The sequence below is a fragment of the Hoplias malabaricus genome, chromosome 6 (assembly GCF_029633855.1).
Source record: "Hoplias malabaricus isolate fHopMal1 chromosome 6, fHopMal1.hap1, whole genome shotgun sequence".
In the NCBI taxonomy this organism is placed as follows: domain Eukaryota; kingdom Metazoa; phylum Chordata; class Actinopteri; order Characiformes; family Erythrinidae; genus Hoplias; species Hoplias malabaricus.
The window spans coordinates 30,958,753-30,970,794 of record NC_089805.1 but is presented as its reverse complement, the minus strand read 5'-3'; the positions used below and the strand labels follow the sequence as shown (position 1 = coordinate 30,970,794).

At 40.1% G+C, this 12,042-nt stretch overlaps 1 protein-coding gene across 3 annotated transcripts in view; it reads right to left on the bottom strand.

Moving 5' to 3' along the window:
* csmd3b (CUB and Sushi multiple domains 3b) overlaps nucleotides 1-12,042 on the bottom strand; it is a 484,418-nt gene that overhangs the window by 104,914 nt on the left and 367,462 nt on the right. For all 3 annotated transcript variants that reach the window (XM_066675840.1, XM_066675838.1, XM_066675839.1), the window contains exons 29-31: nucleotides 10,950-11,137; nucleotides 9,623-9,817; nucleotides 8,398-8,514 (exon numbers count right to left, since the gene is read on the bottom strand). In XM_066675840.1, the coding sequence (XP_066531937.1) occupies nucleotides 8,398-8,514; nucleotides 9,623-9,817; nucleotides 10,950-11,137 (500 nt within the window). The remainder of the gene's footprint in view (nucleotides 1-8,397; nucleotides 8,515-9,622; nucleotides 9,818-10,949; nucleotides 11,138-12,042) is intronic.

Here is a 12,042-nt window from a genome sequence, read left to right as displayed (position 1 = left end):
AAGTAATGGGTACCTGACTGGAAAATGTCAGAAACAAAAAAGCATCCATTAACAACAGAGGAGAAGCCGGTTTGAGACATGACAGAGTGCAGTGCACAAGAATCAAACTTACACAAAGAAGAGAGCATGTATTTAAAAAGGGTGTGGGCTCATGGCTGATTAAACGCAGCTCTTGGCCTAAAGGACAGGGAGACAAGCTAACACATTAATTAACACAGCAAAATCAAACTCACAGCTCACAAGAAAGGTCCTTAACTTGTCACATTACTTTCACCTGGAGAAACATGTAGTGGTGTTGTGCTAAAGTATTGTTTACCGTCTTGAGTCATGAACACTGCATTCGGCTCAATCCTCTGAACAACAATTAAATCCCCATTGAGCGAACATGTAAAGCCTGCAGCAAGCCGCCTGAGAAACACCAGTAGCTGATGTAACTGTAATTTAGCGACTGAACGCTGCCACTGCTTGTGTGCAATATTTAACAGCGAGAGATCATTACCCTCATTCCCCACCGGCCATGACTGAGGATGGAGTTCACGTTGACTCTCAGACTGGAGAGGTGGAAGGGGGAAAGATGGAATGATGGAGCTTGGGGGGAGGGGTTTGGGTCTCTCTGTGCTGAATAATGCATCTCTTAGACCAAACCTGTCATTGTCTGAAATATTGCTGCTATCATTCTTTCTGACAGAATAATGAAACATAAAAAAGGCTGTGGAATGCTGCATTTTTAACGGCAGCGCTGTAGCACTACGCTGCTGATGAAATCGGGTGTGAGTGGTGTAGGGAGGCATGGGCGGATGCGTGTATTGGGGCAGCGGGTATACACCTGCAGTGGTGAGAGCCATGATTTGTAGATGTGTAAAGACATCTGGTTCCACAGAGTTGCTCACAGGTCACTGGAGTGTGTGTGTGTGTGTGTGTGTGTGATTGCTGGTGAGTGGTGTGTATCTGGCACTCAGGGAACTCCCATCACCCTGCCAACACTGTGTTTTAAAAAGAGCCCCAAATTATTAAGGATTCATTTCACAACATCTCCACCATGCATTGTTATCTCCTCAAGTACGAACTGTGAGTCAACACTGTGCCACAATCTCCATGAAAATATCAGGTCAGTTTAAAATGACTAGGTGGCTGCACTGCTTTTGTGAGGGAACTCAGCTGGAAGGCACCTTGAATCTTGAGGGAGTTTATCTGAATGTATTTTTTTTTTACATGAGTTTGTATAGTAAATTAAGGATGTAAAAATACACAGAGACATTGAAATATATCAACAAGCGAATATAATTTCAACAAGTGAATCAGTTTTGGAATATCATTAATATTATTCTAGTACAGGGGTAGGGATGGGAGGTATACGCATTTTTCATGTCGTCATAACATATTAAAACAGTATACAATATAAAGGGGGGGGGGGGTTCGTGTCTAGAACCGTCCGTGGGAGCCTCATATCTGCGAGCACAAAGACGGGTTTTTGGTTCAGCTCAGTCGACAGTGCACTCTAACTTGTGTCAAGATTAAAAAACCTAGACGAGTTCTACACAGTGTAGAAGCATAGCTGGTCAGCTAACAGCCACATGTGGTTCAGCACACCAAAGCAGATGATTTTCCAGTGATCTGAGGCTCAAAACACACATTTAGAGCATAAAGTCTCATACCTGTAAGAATAAAGTCAAGTGAAGTGTTCTCTTTTGGCTAAGTTTTCAGCTTCGTTCTTCTCTCTTTTAACCCAAACTCAACACTCAACTCACAACATGCAGTGGACTACTGGGCTTCCCCCGGGCTGTGCATGTGGCTACTACTGGGATGTGTGTTTCCCCTTTATACCGCCCAACCCTATACAGGGTTCCTGTAAATGGACCCAATGGGGGGTGTGCTATACACTGACCGGGTGTTAGTGGGTTATAGGGCACTATTCTTCTACAAAAAGCAGATAGAAGTGCCAGATCCATGTGAATAGATTCCAGAATTCATGCGCTGCAAATACAAGAGGTGCCAGATGTTGTTCTGGCAGAATCCGACTCTACCAATTAAGCACTGCTTAAGCAACAGTTTTACTTTTACACTGCACTTTAACAGGAAACCTGTGCCCTTCCTATCCACAAACATCGAACTGTCCTTCAGTTACTTGTGACAATTGCTTTAAGGCTGTCCTTAGCCTCTCTAAATCCAAATTCAATCAACCAGGATGCAGCAGACTTTGCTACAAACCCTGCTCGTTCTACTGGCCTAGTACATCCCCACCAAACATGTCACAAAATACGAAAATGTAAACTTCTTCCTTTGAAATCTCCATCAAGATCTTCTTCAAATAGAACTGTTCACTTTATAAAATAAAACACCCGTTTGCTCTCTAAGAACAACCCCATAATCACCTGCAGTGCAGTTAATGAAATTATTGGTCAACCTTCAAGACGTTCCAGCCAAAGTGAAGATGAGTTTCCAGGAAGAATGGATTGAATTGAAACACTTGCTTTAAATTTGGTGTGAAGCTAAATGCTGGCAAAACCAACATACTTCACCAACATAGTGACAGCTGTGTCATGGTGTGGATGTTTTACTGCTTTTGGACCTGGTCAAACTGCTGTTATTGATTAATTGTTTTGAATCAGAGAACTTCTTCTCTGTTCTGTCTATGACCTGAACCTGAAACATAATCAGGTTAGGCACAAGAGTATTTTAAACAGTTCACATTGTTTAAACGGTTAAAAAAAACAAAGTCAATTCTGGAGCATGAACTAAGCAATCCATACTACACCAGTATCTGAATTACAGCAGTCCTTAAAGAAAAGTGGGCTTGCATTCCTTAAAAGAACATGAAAAGCTGATAACAAATTATGGGAAATATTTAGTAGTTGTTACTTAAGATAAAACATACTTTAAGGTATCAAATACTTTTTAACAAGTGAGATTTGCAGGTTTTATGTCCAATTACAAAAACAATCTGAGATTTTGTGGATCTCTGAATGGTCACAAAAAAAAAAAAAAAAAAATGTGATTGAGATCTACATTTTTTCTGTAATAGTCTTTGGCCCATTTAATGCTTCAGCTAATCAGACATTTTTGCATGTGAGCCACCCACAAGCTCGGTTGACCACCCCCTTGAAAATGAGAAAGCTATTTTCAAATCTCCTCAAGTCTCCTAAACTGAAATAGTTTGTGTAAGATGATGTGTTTCACTGCCGGTCTTTATATCCGACAAGTTAAACCCGTTCTGACACACTGCTAAGGTTTTCATCTCTGCACAGTTATACACGCTCAGGCTTGGCTTTGTTGTAGAAGACACATTAAGCCCTTAATCGCTCCCTCGCTCGGCCTAGATGTTTGACAGTACTTCAGGTGCATGATAATACACAACCCCCCCCCCCCCCCCCCCCCCAGGAGTCCACCACACAGAGGCTTAGTGACAGAGGACCATACCAGCATAACTTGCTTTTGGTTTCTCTAACCCTCCACCCTTGTTTCAATCTGTCCCTCTCCCTACGTATATTTCTCTTCCTTTAATTCTCCCTCCCTCCCACTGCTATGTGTTTGTCCCTCCTGTTTTTCTCACTCTCTCTTTCTCCACTGTCCTTTTCTGTCTCTCCCTCTTTCCCACACATAGTCACAGATAACTCTAGTACTGTGTCGGTGTAAAATGGAAAACACCTTTTATTTCTCTAATGAAAGTGGTGTTGATTGCAATCTAACAGATTTTTACTGTATGTGCCAAACACATTCTGTACAATATATATCTATCGTTTTTTAATAACATTTTTGAATGTGTTATATAATGAATTTTTATAATTCTCCATTAAAAATAAGAAAAACAACTTCATACGTCACCCATTGTTTTCAAATCGCAAGTATTTCATTCATTCATTCTTCTTTGACCTTCAATCACCACTAATAGCAGAAAACGTAGTGACAGATGAAAAGGCCGGTTTTATGCTTGAATACACGATGCCTTGTACCTGAGTTGAAAATCCAATGAATTTACTGAAGCATGTCTCTCACTGTCTCTGTATTCTCCACCAAACTCCAACTTGAAACCAGAGCACATACAGTGCTTGTGTTTCCTCACTCTATTTCGGTCCCTATTGATCTTTTGTTCTGATATGTAGCTGGTGCTCCCATGGGAAAAAAACAAGCTTTGCCATGGTCTAGATACCACAGTAAGACGAAAAACGAGACCTAGAATGTCATCCCAGCTCATTAAACCTGACAGCTATCAGAAAATCCTTGGAGCAAGTGTATTACAAAACAATACCCTGATGCACACCAAAGCCTTTGGGTGCTGACTCCTTCAAAAACTAAAACACAACCTCAGTGTATGTAATAGGTACAACCTAAGGGTTATGATTTCTCAATGGGCATGTCACAGAAACCTCCACTGGAATACACACTTGGCCAGTTTCACAAAGCTAGATATGAAATATTCCTAAATACAAAATGAATATCAAGTGAGAATTGAACAATTCACTAACATTTGCCCACTCTGACATGATAACATGTATTTCGTACATGTTCAGTGCAAATTAAGGTCATATGTTAAAATTGCAGCAGTGACAATGACTGTCTTTGAACTGCACTGTGTTTCTCTTTTCCAGGTATCAGAACCTATAATTTTAAAGTATTGTACTTGATTGTATGATTTATTTCATATTTCTCTCTTTCTAGTTATCAGAATAGACTCCTGTATCTAGTGGAGTCTAAATTCAGTGGTATTTGAACCTATTTGTACTGGCTATGATGCATTCTCTGAGTTTGTGACAAGTCAGTTATTAAGAGACTCTAGATAAAAGGCTGCTAAATGCCATACATGTAAATATAATATAAATACAAACACTGTCGCATTAACAGCAAAGCCTTGTATCTCTGTAACTGTGGCTTAATTATTGCTTTTAATTTACAGTACTGTATAATATTGTATCTTTCCCCCTTCCACCTCTCCTGTATATTGCTTAATTTATTTAATTTTGAGATAAAACACATTCATTCATTCATTATCTGTAACTGCTTATCCAGTTCAGGCTCGCGGTGGGTCCAGAGCCTACCTGGAATCACTGGCCGCAAGGCAGGAATACACCCTGGAGGGGGCACCAGTCCTTCACAGGGCAATTCACACACACCCACACCTATGGACACTTTTGAGTCGCCAATTTACCTACCAACATGTGTTTCTGGACCGTGGGAGTAAACCGGAGCACCCTGAGGAAACCCATGTGGACATGAGGAGAACATACCAAACTCCTCACAGTCACCCGGAGCAGAACTCTAACCCATAACCTCCAGGTCCCTGGAGCTGTGTGGCTGTGACACTACCTGCTGCACCACCGTGGTGCCCAGGTGAAACACAAATTAAGTAAAATAATATAGGTGTAATTAATGCATTGGCATGAAGAAAAAGAAAGTCAGAGGAAAACATTTACAGCTAATTCCAAGATGTAGAATGATTAAAACTATTAAAGGTAAAAACCCATATGAACCATGCAATACCTGGTAGACCACCAAAACTGAGAACCTCAGATAAACGGTACTGAATGAGCATTTTAACTGGAACTAAAATATATGCAACATCTGGAACAAAAGTGGAATTTACTTTTTTCCAGGAGAAAACTACGCTCCACACTTGGGTCAAAACAACTTACCACTATGGGTCTGAAAGCATTGACAGCTTTCAAGAGTCTGTTACTGGCAAAAAGAAAATGAAATTGAGCTCAGATCTCAATTTTCCAGAATGTGTTTAATTGACAATGAGAAACAAGAAATACAACCAACTAAAACTGAACTATGTACGTGTAGAAAAACTTCCCTGCATATTTCCTTAAGCAAGTTTACAAAAGATAAATAAATACAAAGAATGAAAAAACACACCCACCCACACAAAAACACCTAGTAAATTTTCAGTTAAATATATTTCTTTTATTCCTTACGATGAAAAATGAATAATTTGCATTTATATCCATTTTCAATTGGAAATTATAGAAACCAGTGGTGGTCTCTGATGTTTCTAAGTTAATTAAAAACTTTATTCCAAGCATTTTAGAATATTTTCCATAGCCCATTTACCATAAAACGCTTATACACTGCTTTTAAATTGTGTAAAAATAAACTCTTATGTATGTGATAGGATTGTGACAATTTTACATAGTGAAGGTGGGTTTAAATAAAGGTTTATGGTACACAGCCTCAGTTATGGTGTGTGATATAACCAGGATGTGAATAAAGGATGTGTTTGAGAAGGCTAACGGACACCTCAGGCAGCAACTACACATTTTTCACTCTTCACACTTTTCGTTTGCAAAGCCATCAGCCTTTCACCTTCACTTTGCTCTCATCACGTCTTCATTTCAAATAACATCAGTCTTGTTTAGAGCCCTCCATCCCACTGCATTAGTCTGTGAATAGGCCAATGGCCAGAAAAGGCCCCACAGGGAGCCATCACATGCAGCCCACACAGTCGTAAACGATGCCTGAGAGGAGGATCTGGAATACCCATAACAGCTTATGAAAACAGAGTGTGACGTTGAGGGAGTTCTTTAGCCTGGACGCCTTGAGATCCCCTAGGAGTATAAAACCTTCTGAGAACAGTGGCAGCCTTTGTGCAAGCTTTGAAGGACAAAGCTGCTGCATTTTAGCAGGGTGTGTAGAGGCTTCAGTGCTGAGTACTGTATACTGGGCTGAGTGACAGGACTGGGTCACAGGGAAGAGATATTTGGAGTAATCCCCCCCTAGCCCAACTTCTATCTGTTACCACCGCAAGACGAGCACTAAACACTTTACAGTGGCTGTGATCTTTCACTGATAGACAGTTTGGAAGCACTTGGACTGGCTTCAAGGAACACAAACTACAAATACTGGGTCAGTAAAACATGAAATAGAATGTAGAGTCGTGGCTTATCTCAAGGCTTCTTCCTTAGTCTGTTGTTTCCTTGCCTGTGTTGCCTATGGCTTGTGTACTGGGGATTTCAGGTTGGACCACTGAAGAAATCATAACACCGACATCTAGAGTAATGCAGGCTCGACAGCTGAACTGAACACCACTGAAAATCTGTACACCATAAAATCCTTTCACTTATGCATTTACAATAATTTAATCAAAGGAAGTTTGGCAGTTGACAGTGAAAAACCTATTTAACATCAGGAGGGTACTGCTGAATGTGATAAAGAGCTGACTATGTATGTATTAAATATGTAATTAAAATGTAACGTCTAGCAAAGATTTTTGGAAGTGACTGGGAACGACAGCAACTCAGCCATGACGTGGTAGGCCACTTAAAATGACAGAGGTAGGCAACTTTCTGCAGAGTCAATCATTCCAGATCTCCAAACTACATGGAGCCTCCAAATTAACTGAAGAACAGTGTATAGAGAGCTTCATGGAATGGGTTTCCTTGGCCAAGCAGCTGCACCCAAGCCTTAAGTCACCAAGTGCAATGCAAAGCATTGGATGCAGTGGTGTAACGCTTGCTGCCACTGGACCATAGAGTAGTGGAGACGTTCTCTAGAGTGACGAATCAAGCTTCTCCATCTGGCAATCCAATGAGCAACTCTATGTGGTTGCCAGGAGAATGGTACTTGTCTGAATGCATTAAGCCAAGTGTAAAGTTTGGTGGAGGGGGGATTATGGTGTGAGGTTGTTTATCAGGAGTTGAGCTCAGCCCCTTAGTTCCAGTGAAAGGAACTCAATTCTTCAGCATACCAAGAGATTTTGGACTATTTCATGCTCCCAACTTTGTGGGAATTAGTTTGGGGATGGCCCCTTCCTGTTCCAACATGACGGCACATCAGAACCTGAATGACACTTGAAACAGATGGATCAAGCTACATTTATACTTCTATGGGCAATGCTTTTGAGCATAGATCATAGACATGTCATTTTTTTCTAGAGTAATTATGAGTTGGTATAATTTACCAGGCATGGTAAAGGCTTAAAGTGTAGTTAGGGAGTGTCAGTGGGATGTTGAGCCCAGTTTACACTCTCAGGCCATTAAATATTAATACTGTAGAGAAGCCTTCAGTTCTAGTGTGCACCCAGCATGCCTTTCAACTTTTCAAGTGTAAGACAGAATATTGGCAGCTAGTTGCCAAGTTACCACTGAGTACTTCCTTTCTTGGAAACGGTAAATCCATGAGCCCAAATGAATGCAGAGTGAGAGGGTGTGTAATCCACACAGGAATTTCTAGCCTGCTTACTTGGAACATAGAGGATTTTGTATGGTTGAATGAAACAGTGCACTTATTCTGACTGCTCAACCAACACCAAACATGAATCTGACAAGACAATGCTGCATTTCCAATGATGACTTGATCTCTAACTATCAAACCTTATTTAATAATCTATGCTCTCACAAATAGCACAGCACATTATAAATTAAGGAATACAATTTTAATTTTAAACAAAGTAAAGAATCTTACCGAATTCCCTCGGCACGGAGATGGAGTACACACAGCTGTGGCCTGCAGTATAGTTCCTGGGGAAGTTTGGGGATAAAACTGTTCCTTCTGAACCCGTGGAGCGACTGCCACAAGGTGCTGCACAAACATACGTTATATCAGGCTAGCTCAAGACCACACATATATGACAGCATTTTATATCCAGTACCTCAAAACTGTATTACGTATGCTGATATCTTTATGACTACATTTTACCTCACAAAATAATGTAACACACTTATTGATTAATGACAAATTATTATTTATACATGGCTTTTAATTGATAAAATGTAATAAAATCACATACACAACATCAAGTCTACACACACACTGTTCAACATGGAGCAGAACACATATACCATGTTTAAATTCAGAAACAGTTTACAAATATATGTTCACATAATTTAGTTTACAGAACTGATTATTTTCAAAAAGGCTTCTGTAAGTAAAAGATCCATCAAATGTGGTTCCATCAATTGAGCATGGCTCGTTACATCCTCCCAGATTTTCAAATTGCAGTCTCTACATTTCAAAACGTTTCCAGTTCCTTTAAATATTCTGTTTACACTTATGTTTTGTCCCTGAGATGTCAAGTATATTTTTAACATTGCTTGCTAGCTTACAGCTCTCGTAAACCTCTGCACTCTTGAAAAACCTGCAATACAACTGATGTTCCGTCCAAATAAAAAATAAGAGCTTATCCTACACTTAAAAAATAAAGAGTGTACTTTGAGTGATGCCATAGAAGAACCACTTTTGGTTCCATAAATAACCATATTTGTTCAAGGAGGTGTATGAATGTGAAGAACCTTTTAAAGGTTAAAGAACATTCACTTGATGTAAAGGATTTTTAACAATTTATGGTTCTTTATGGACCTTTTGTAGAACTAACCTGTAATCAAAAGGCACTCTCTCACTGCACTCCCATATAACCAGAAACAATGGTTTTAAACCATTATAAATAATGATCATAAAAAGTTTATTATCTTTCTTTTTTCTTTAATGCACATATTATGCTGTCAAAATGTTACAGGTTAATAACAGCTAGAACACACATTTTTATAGTGTATGTAGAGCTTTTGGCAAAAGTTGAAAAGATAAAATCATAAATTGCCTGCAGAGCAGAGAATAACTGTGATTTTAGATCAATTTCACATATAGCACAAATGTACATAAAAAGTGCACATTTTACTCCCTTGGTGCTTACCTTGACAGCTTGGTAGGACCCTGTTCCAGCCCGGCCGACCATCATCTCCCATTATACAGGTGAGGGTGGAGTAGCCCTGAAGGACATAGCCTGCTTCACAGTAGAACGTAACTGTGGAACCCAGCTTATAGTCACTGCCCAGACGTGTGCCATTCATTACATTTCCAGGGTCAAAGCAAGACTCCCTCAGCTTGGCTGCATGGGAAAAGTAAAAAGGAGAAAGTGGAGAAGCTGAGATTCGGAGCAGATAACCACAGACTGGGCTAAACCCTGAGTAATATAAACTCATTCCTTTAAGCTAACCACATATTTCTATTTTAATCACAATGTTCAGCTGTTGACTTCAAAGAAGATCAGTGGAGACTTTGAATCCTCCAACATTAAAGAAGTACTCCAACATTATTCAACCTTTCAACTGCTTGATTACAATGGACATAAATCCTGTCTCTCTTTTTAAATAAAAGAACAGAGAACCTAATGATATCAAAATTTGTAAAAGAGACCTTGATGATGTAAAAGTTATAGCAGATGTCTATGGGCAGACTTTCCCATTGGTTTTTATGTGTTTTGAGTCTAAATGTTTTCTTCTCTTATTAAATTACAGGAATATGCTGGCTGTGGTAACTGATCCTACACTGTAGAGCCAACCCACTCCATAATGATTAAAGTCCTATAAGGAACCCCAAAGAGTTTTTTGTGGGTTTTCTCAGGAAAGGAGGTGCTGGAGGAGGCATTTAATGCTGTAATGCACAGCACCAGTGACATGAGTCATTCAAGTGGCGAACCTCAGGTGTTGAACGATGGATCACACTCGAATCCGTACGACCCAAAAGATCACTCAGAGGAGTGAAACTGCTGGAAACTACAGGTAAGTCTGGGCACAACAGCAACCTACATACATGTTATGAACATCAGTTATAATGATTATGTGAAGGACTGTGAATGAATATCTTCTATGCAAAACTAGAAGATAAGGTCATTGAGGGCTGGATATGTTTTGATTGTGGGCTGTTCTCAAAACAGTATTGACCGTCTAAAACTCCAATAGCACTGCCGTGTCTGATCCACACTATAAAAAACATTTCACTATTATGTGTAAATTGAGTAGCCTCTCCAATCTGTGATTTACTACCACAAATCTTACTCAGTGTGAATCCATCATAAATATTACTGATGTACTATGGTAAAATAACATCGCCCCAGCTCCCCACGTAAAACCAATACTGTCTGAAGAGGGCTTTAAAAAAAAAACAAAAAAAAAACCTTTCATCTCAGTGAACAGTGTCATTTTGTAAGAGTAAATGACAGGTAGCTTTCAGTGGCCTACCTTTGTACTCCAAGTGAAAGCCTGTGTAGCTGACAGAGCCATCGCTGCGGAAGGCCAGGTGCATGGTGTTTGAGCTACTCTCGATCCGCTCGGGAAGTTTGCTGTCCTGGAAGCTGCCGATCAGAGGGCTGTTGCTGTCCGGCCCATCATAGATGTACAAGAAGTCGTAGTTGGGCTCGATGCTGAAGCTGGAGAGAGGTGAAAATAAGAGACAGGGGCAGATCAAAGAGCAGTCTCAAATATCAACTCAATACGATCAAAGGATGGCATGAGGTACTCTCACCCACAGGAGGGAAGACAGAGAGAGAGAAAAAAAAAGCATGGGACTTGAGACGGCCTTTTAGAGCAGGTGGACAGAGTGTAGAGTGCTCAAGAAAAATACAGACATCTGTATGTCATCCAAGAAAAGCTCATGGATTTTCTTTGCTATTCCATGAGACACACAAGTCGACTTTGAGGGTGCTTAATATGGTGGTCACAGTAGTTTGACATAGCTCCCTCCGATCTGTTTCGCTTTCTTGCTGAGCATTAGCTACATTACACTTGAGGCTTGGCTCATCATCTTTTAATCTCTGTGGGCTTGGGCTGCCAACACAGAATCTATACATGCCAAAAGTGAGTGGCAAGCAATGCATTAAAACATCCTTGTGGAAGTAAAACGAAAAAAAATAAAACAAAACAAAACAAAAAAAAAGAAATCCCTCAACCACAATAGGTGCTATCTAAAGCTTTGCCATGCTCTTGGGTCTCAGAGACAGAGATAAACATTCACACCTTTTCATCTTCAATAAGGTGTGACGGTTAGGTCTCCCCATCAGACGAGTCATTTGCATGAGATGGATTGTGACTGCATCAGATTTACTTTCCTTTTCTCCCCATTATGCTGTGAGAGAATGCTAAGTGTGCTCGACACACTCCACTGCCTTAGAATCTATCGCTCAAGGCTCAGTGGGAGATAATAGAAATCCAAACATGGGAATTTCAGCAAAATTCTTTACACTACATTAAAAAAGTAATTAATTTTTGATAACCAGATGTGTTGGAAGTTTTTCTCCCCTACACTGCCTAGCCTCTGGAGCTGTCAATCAGCAAA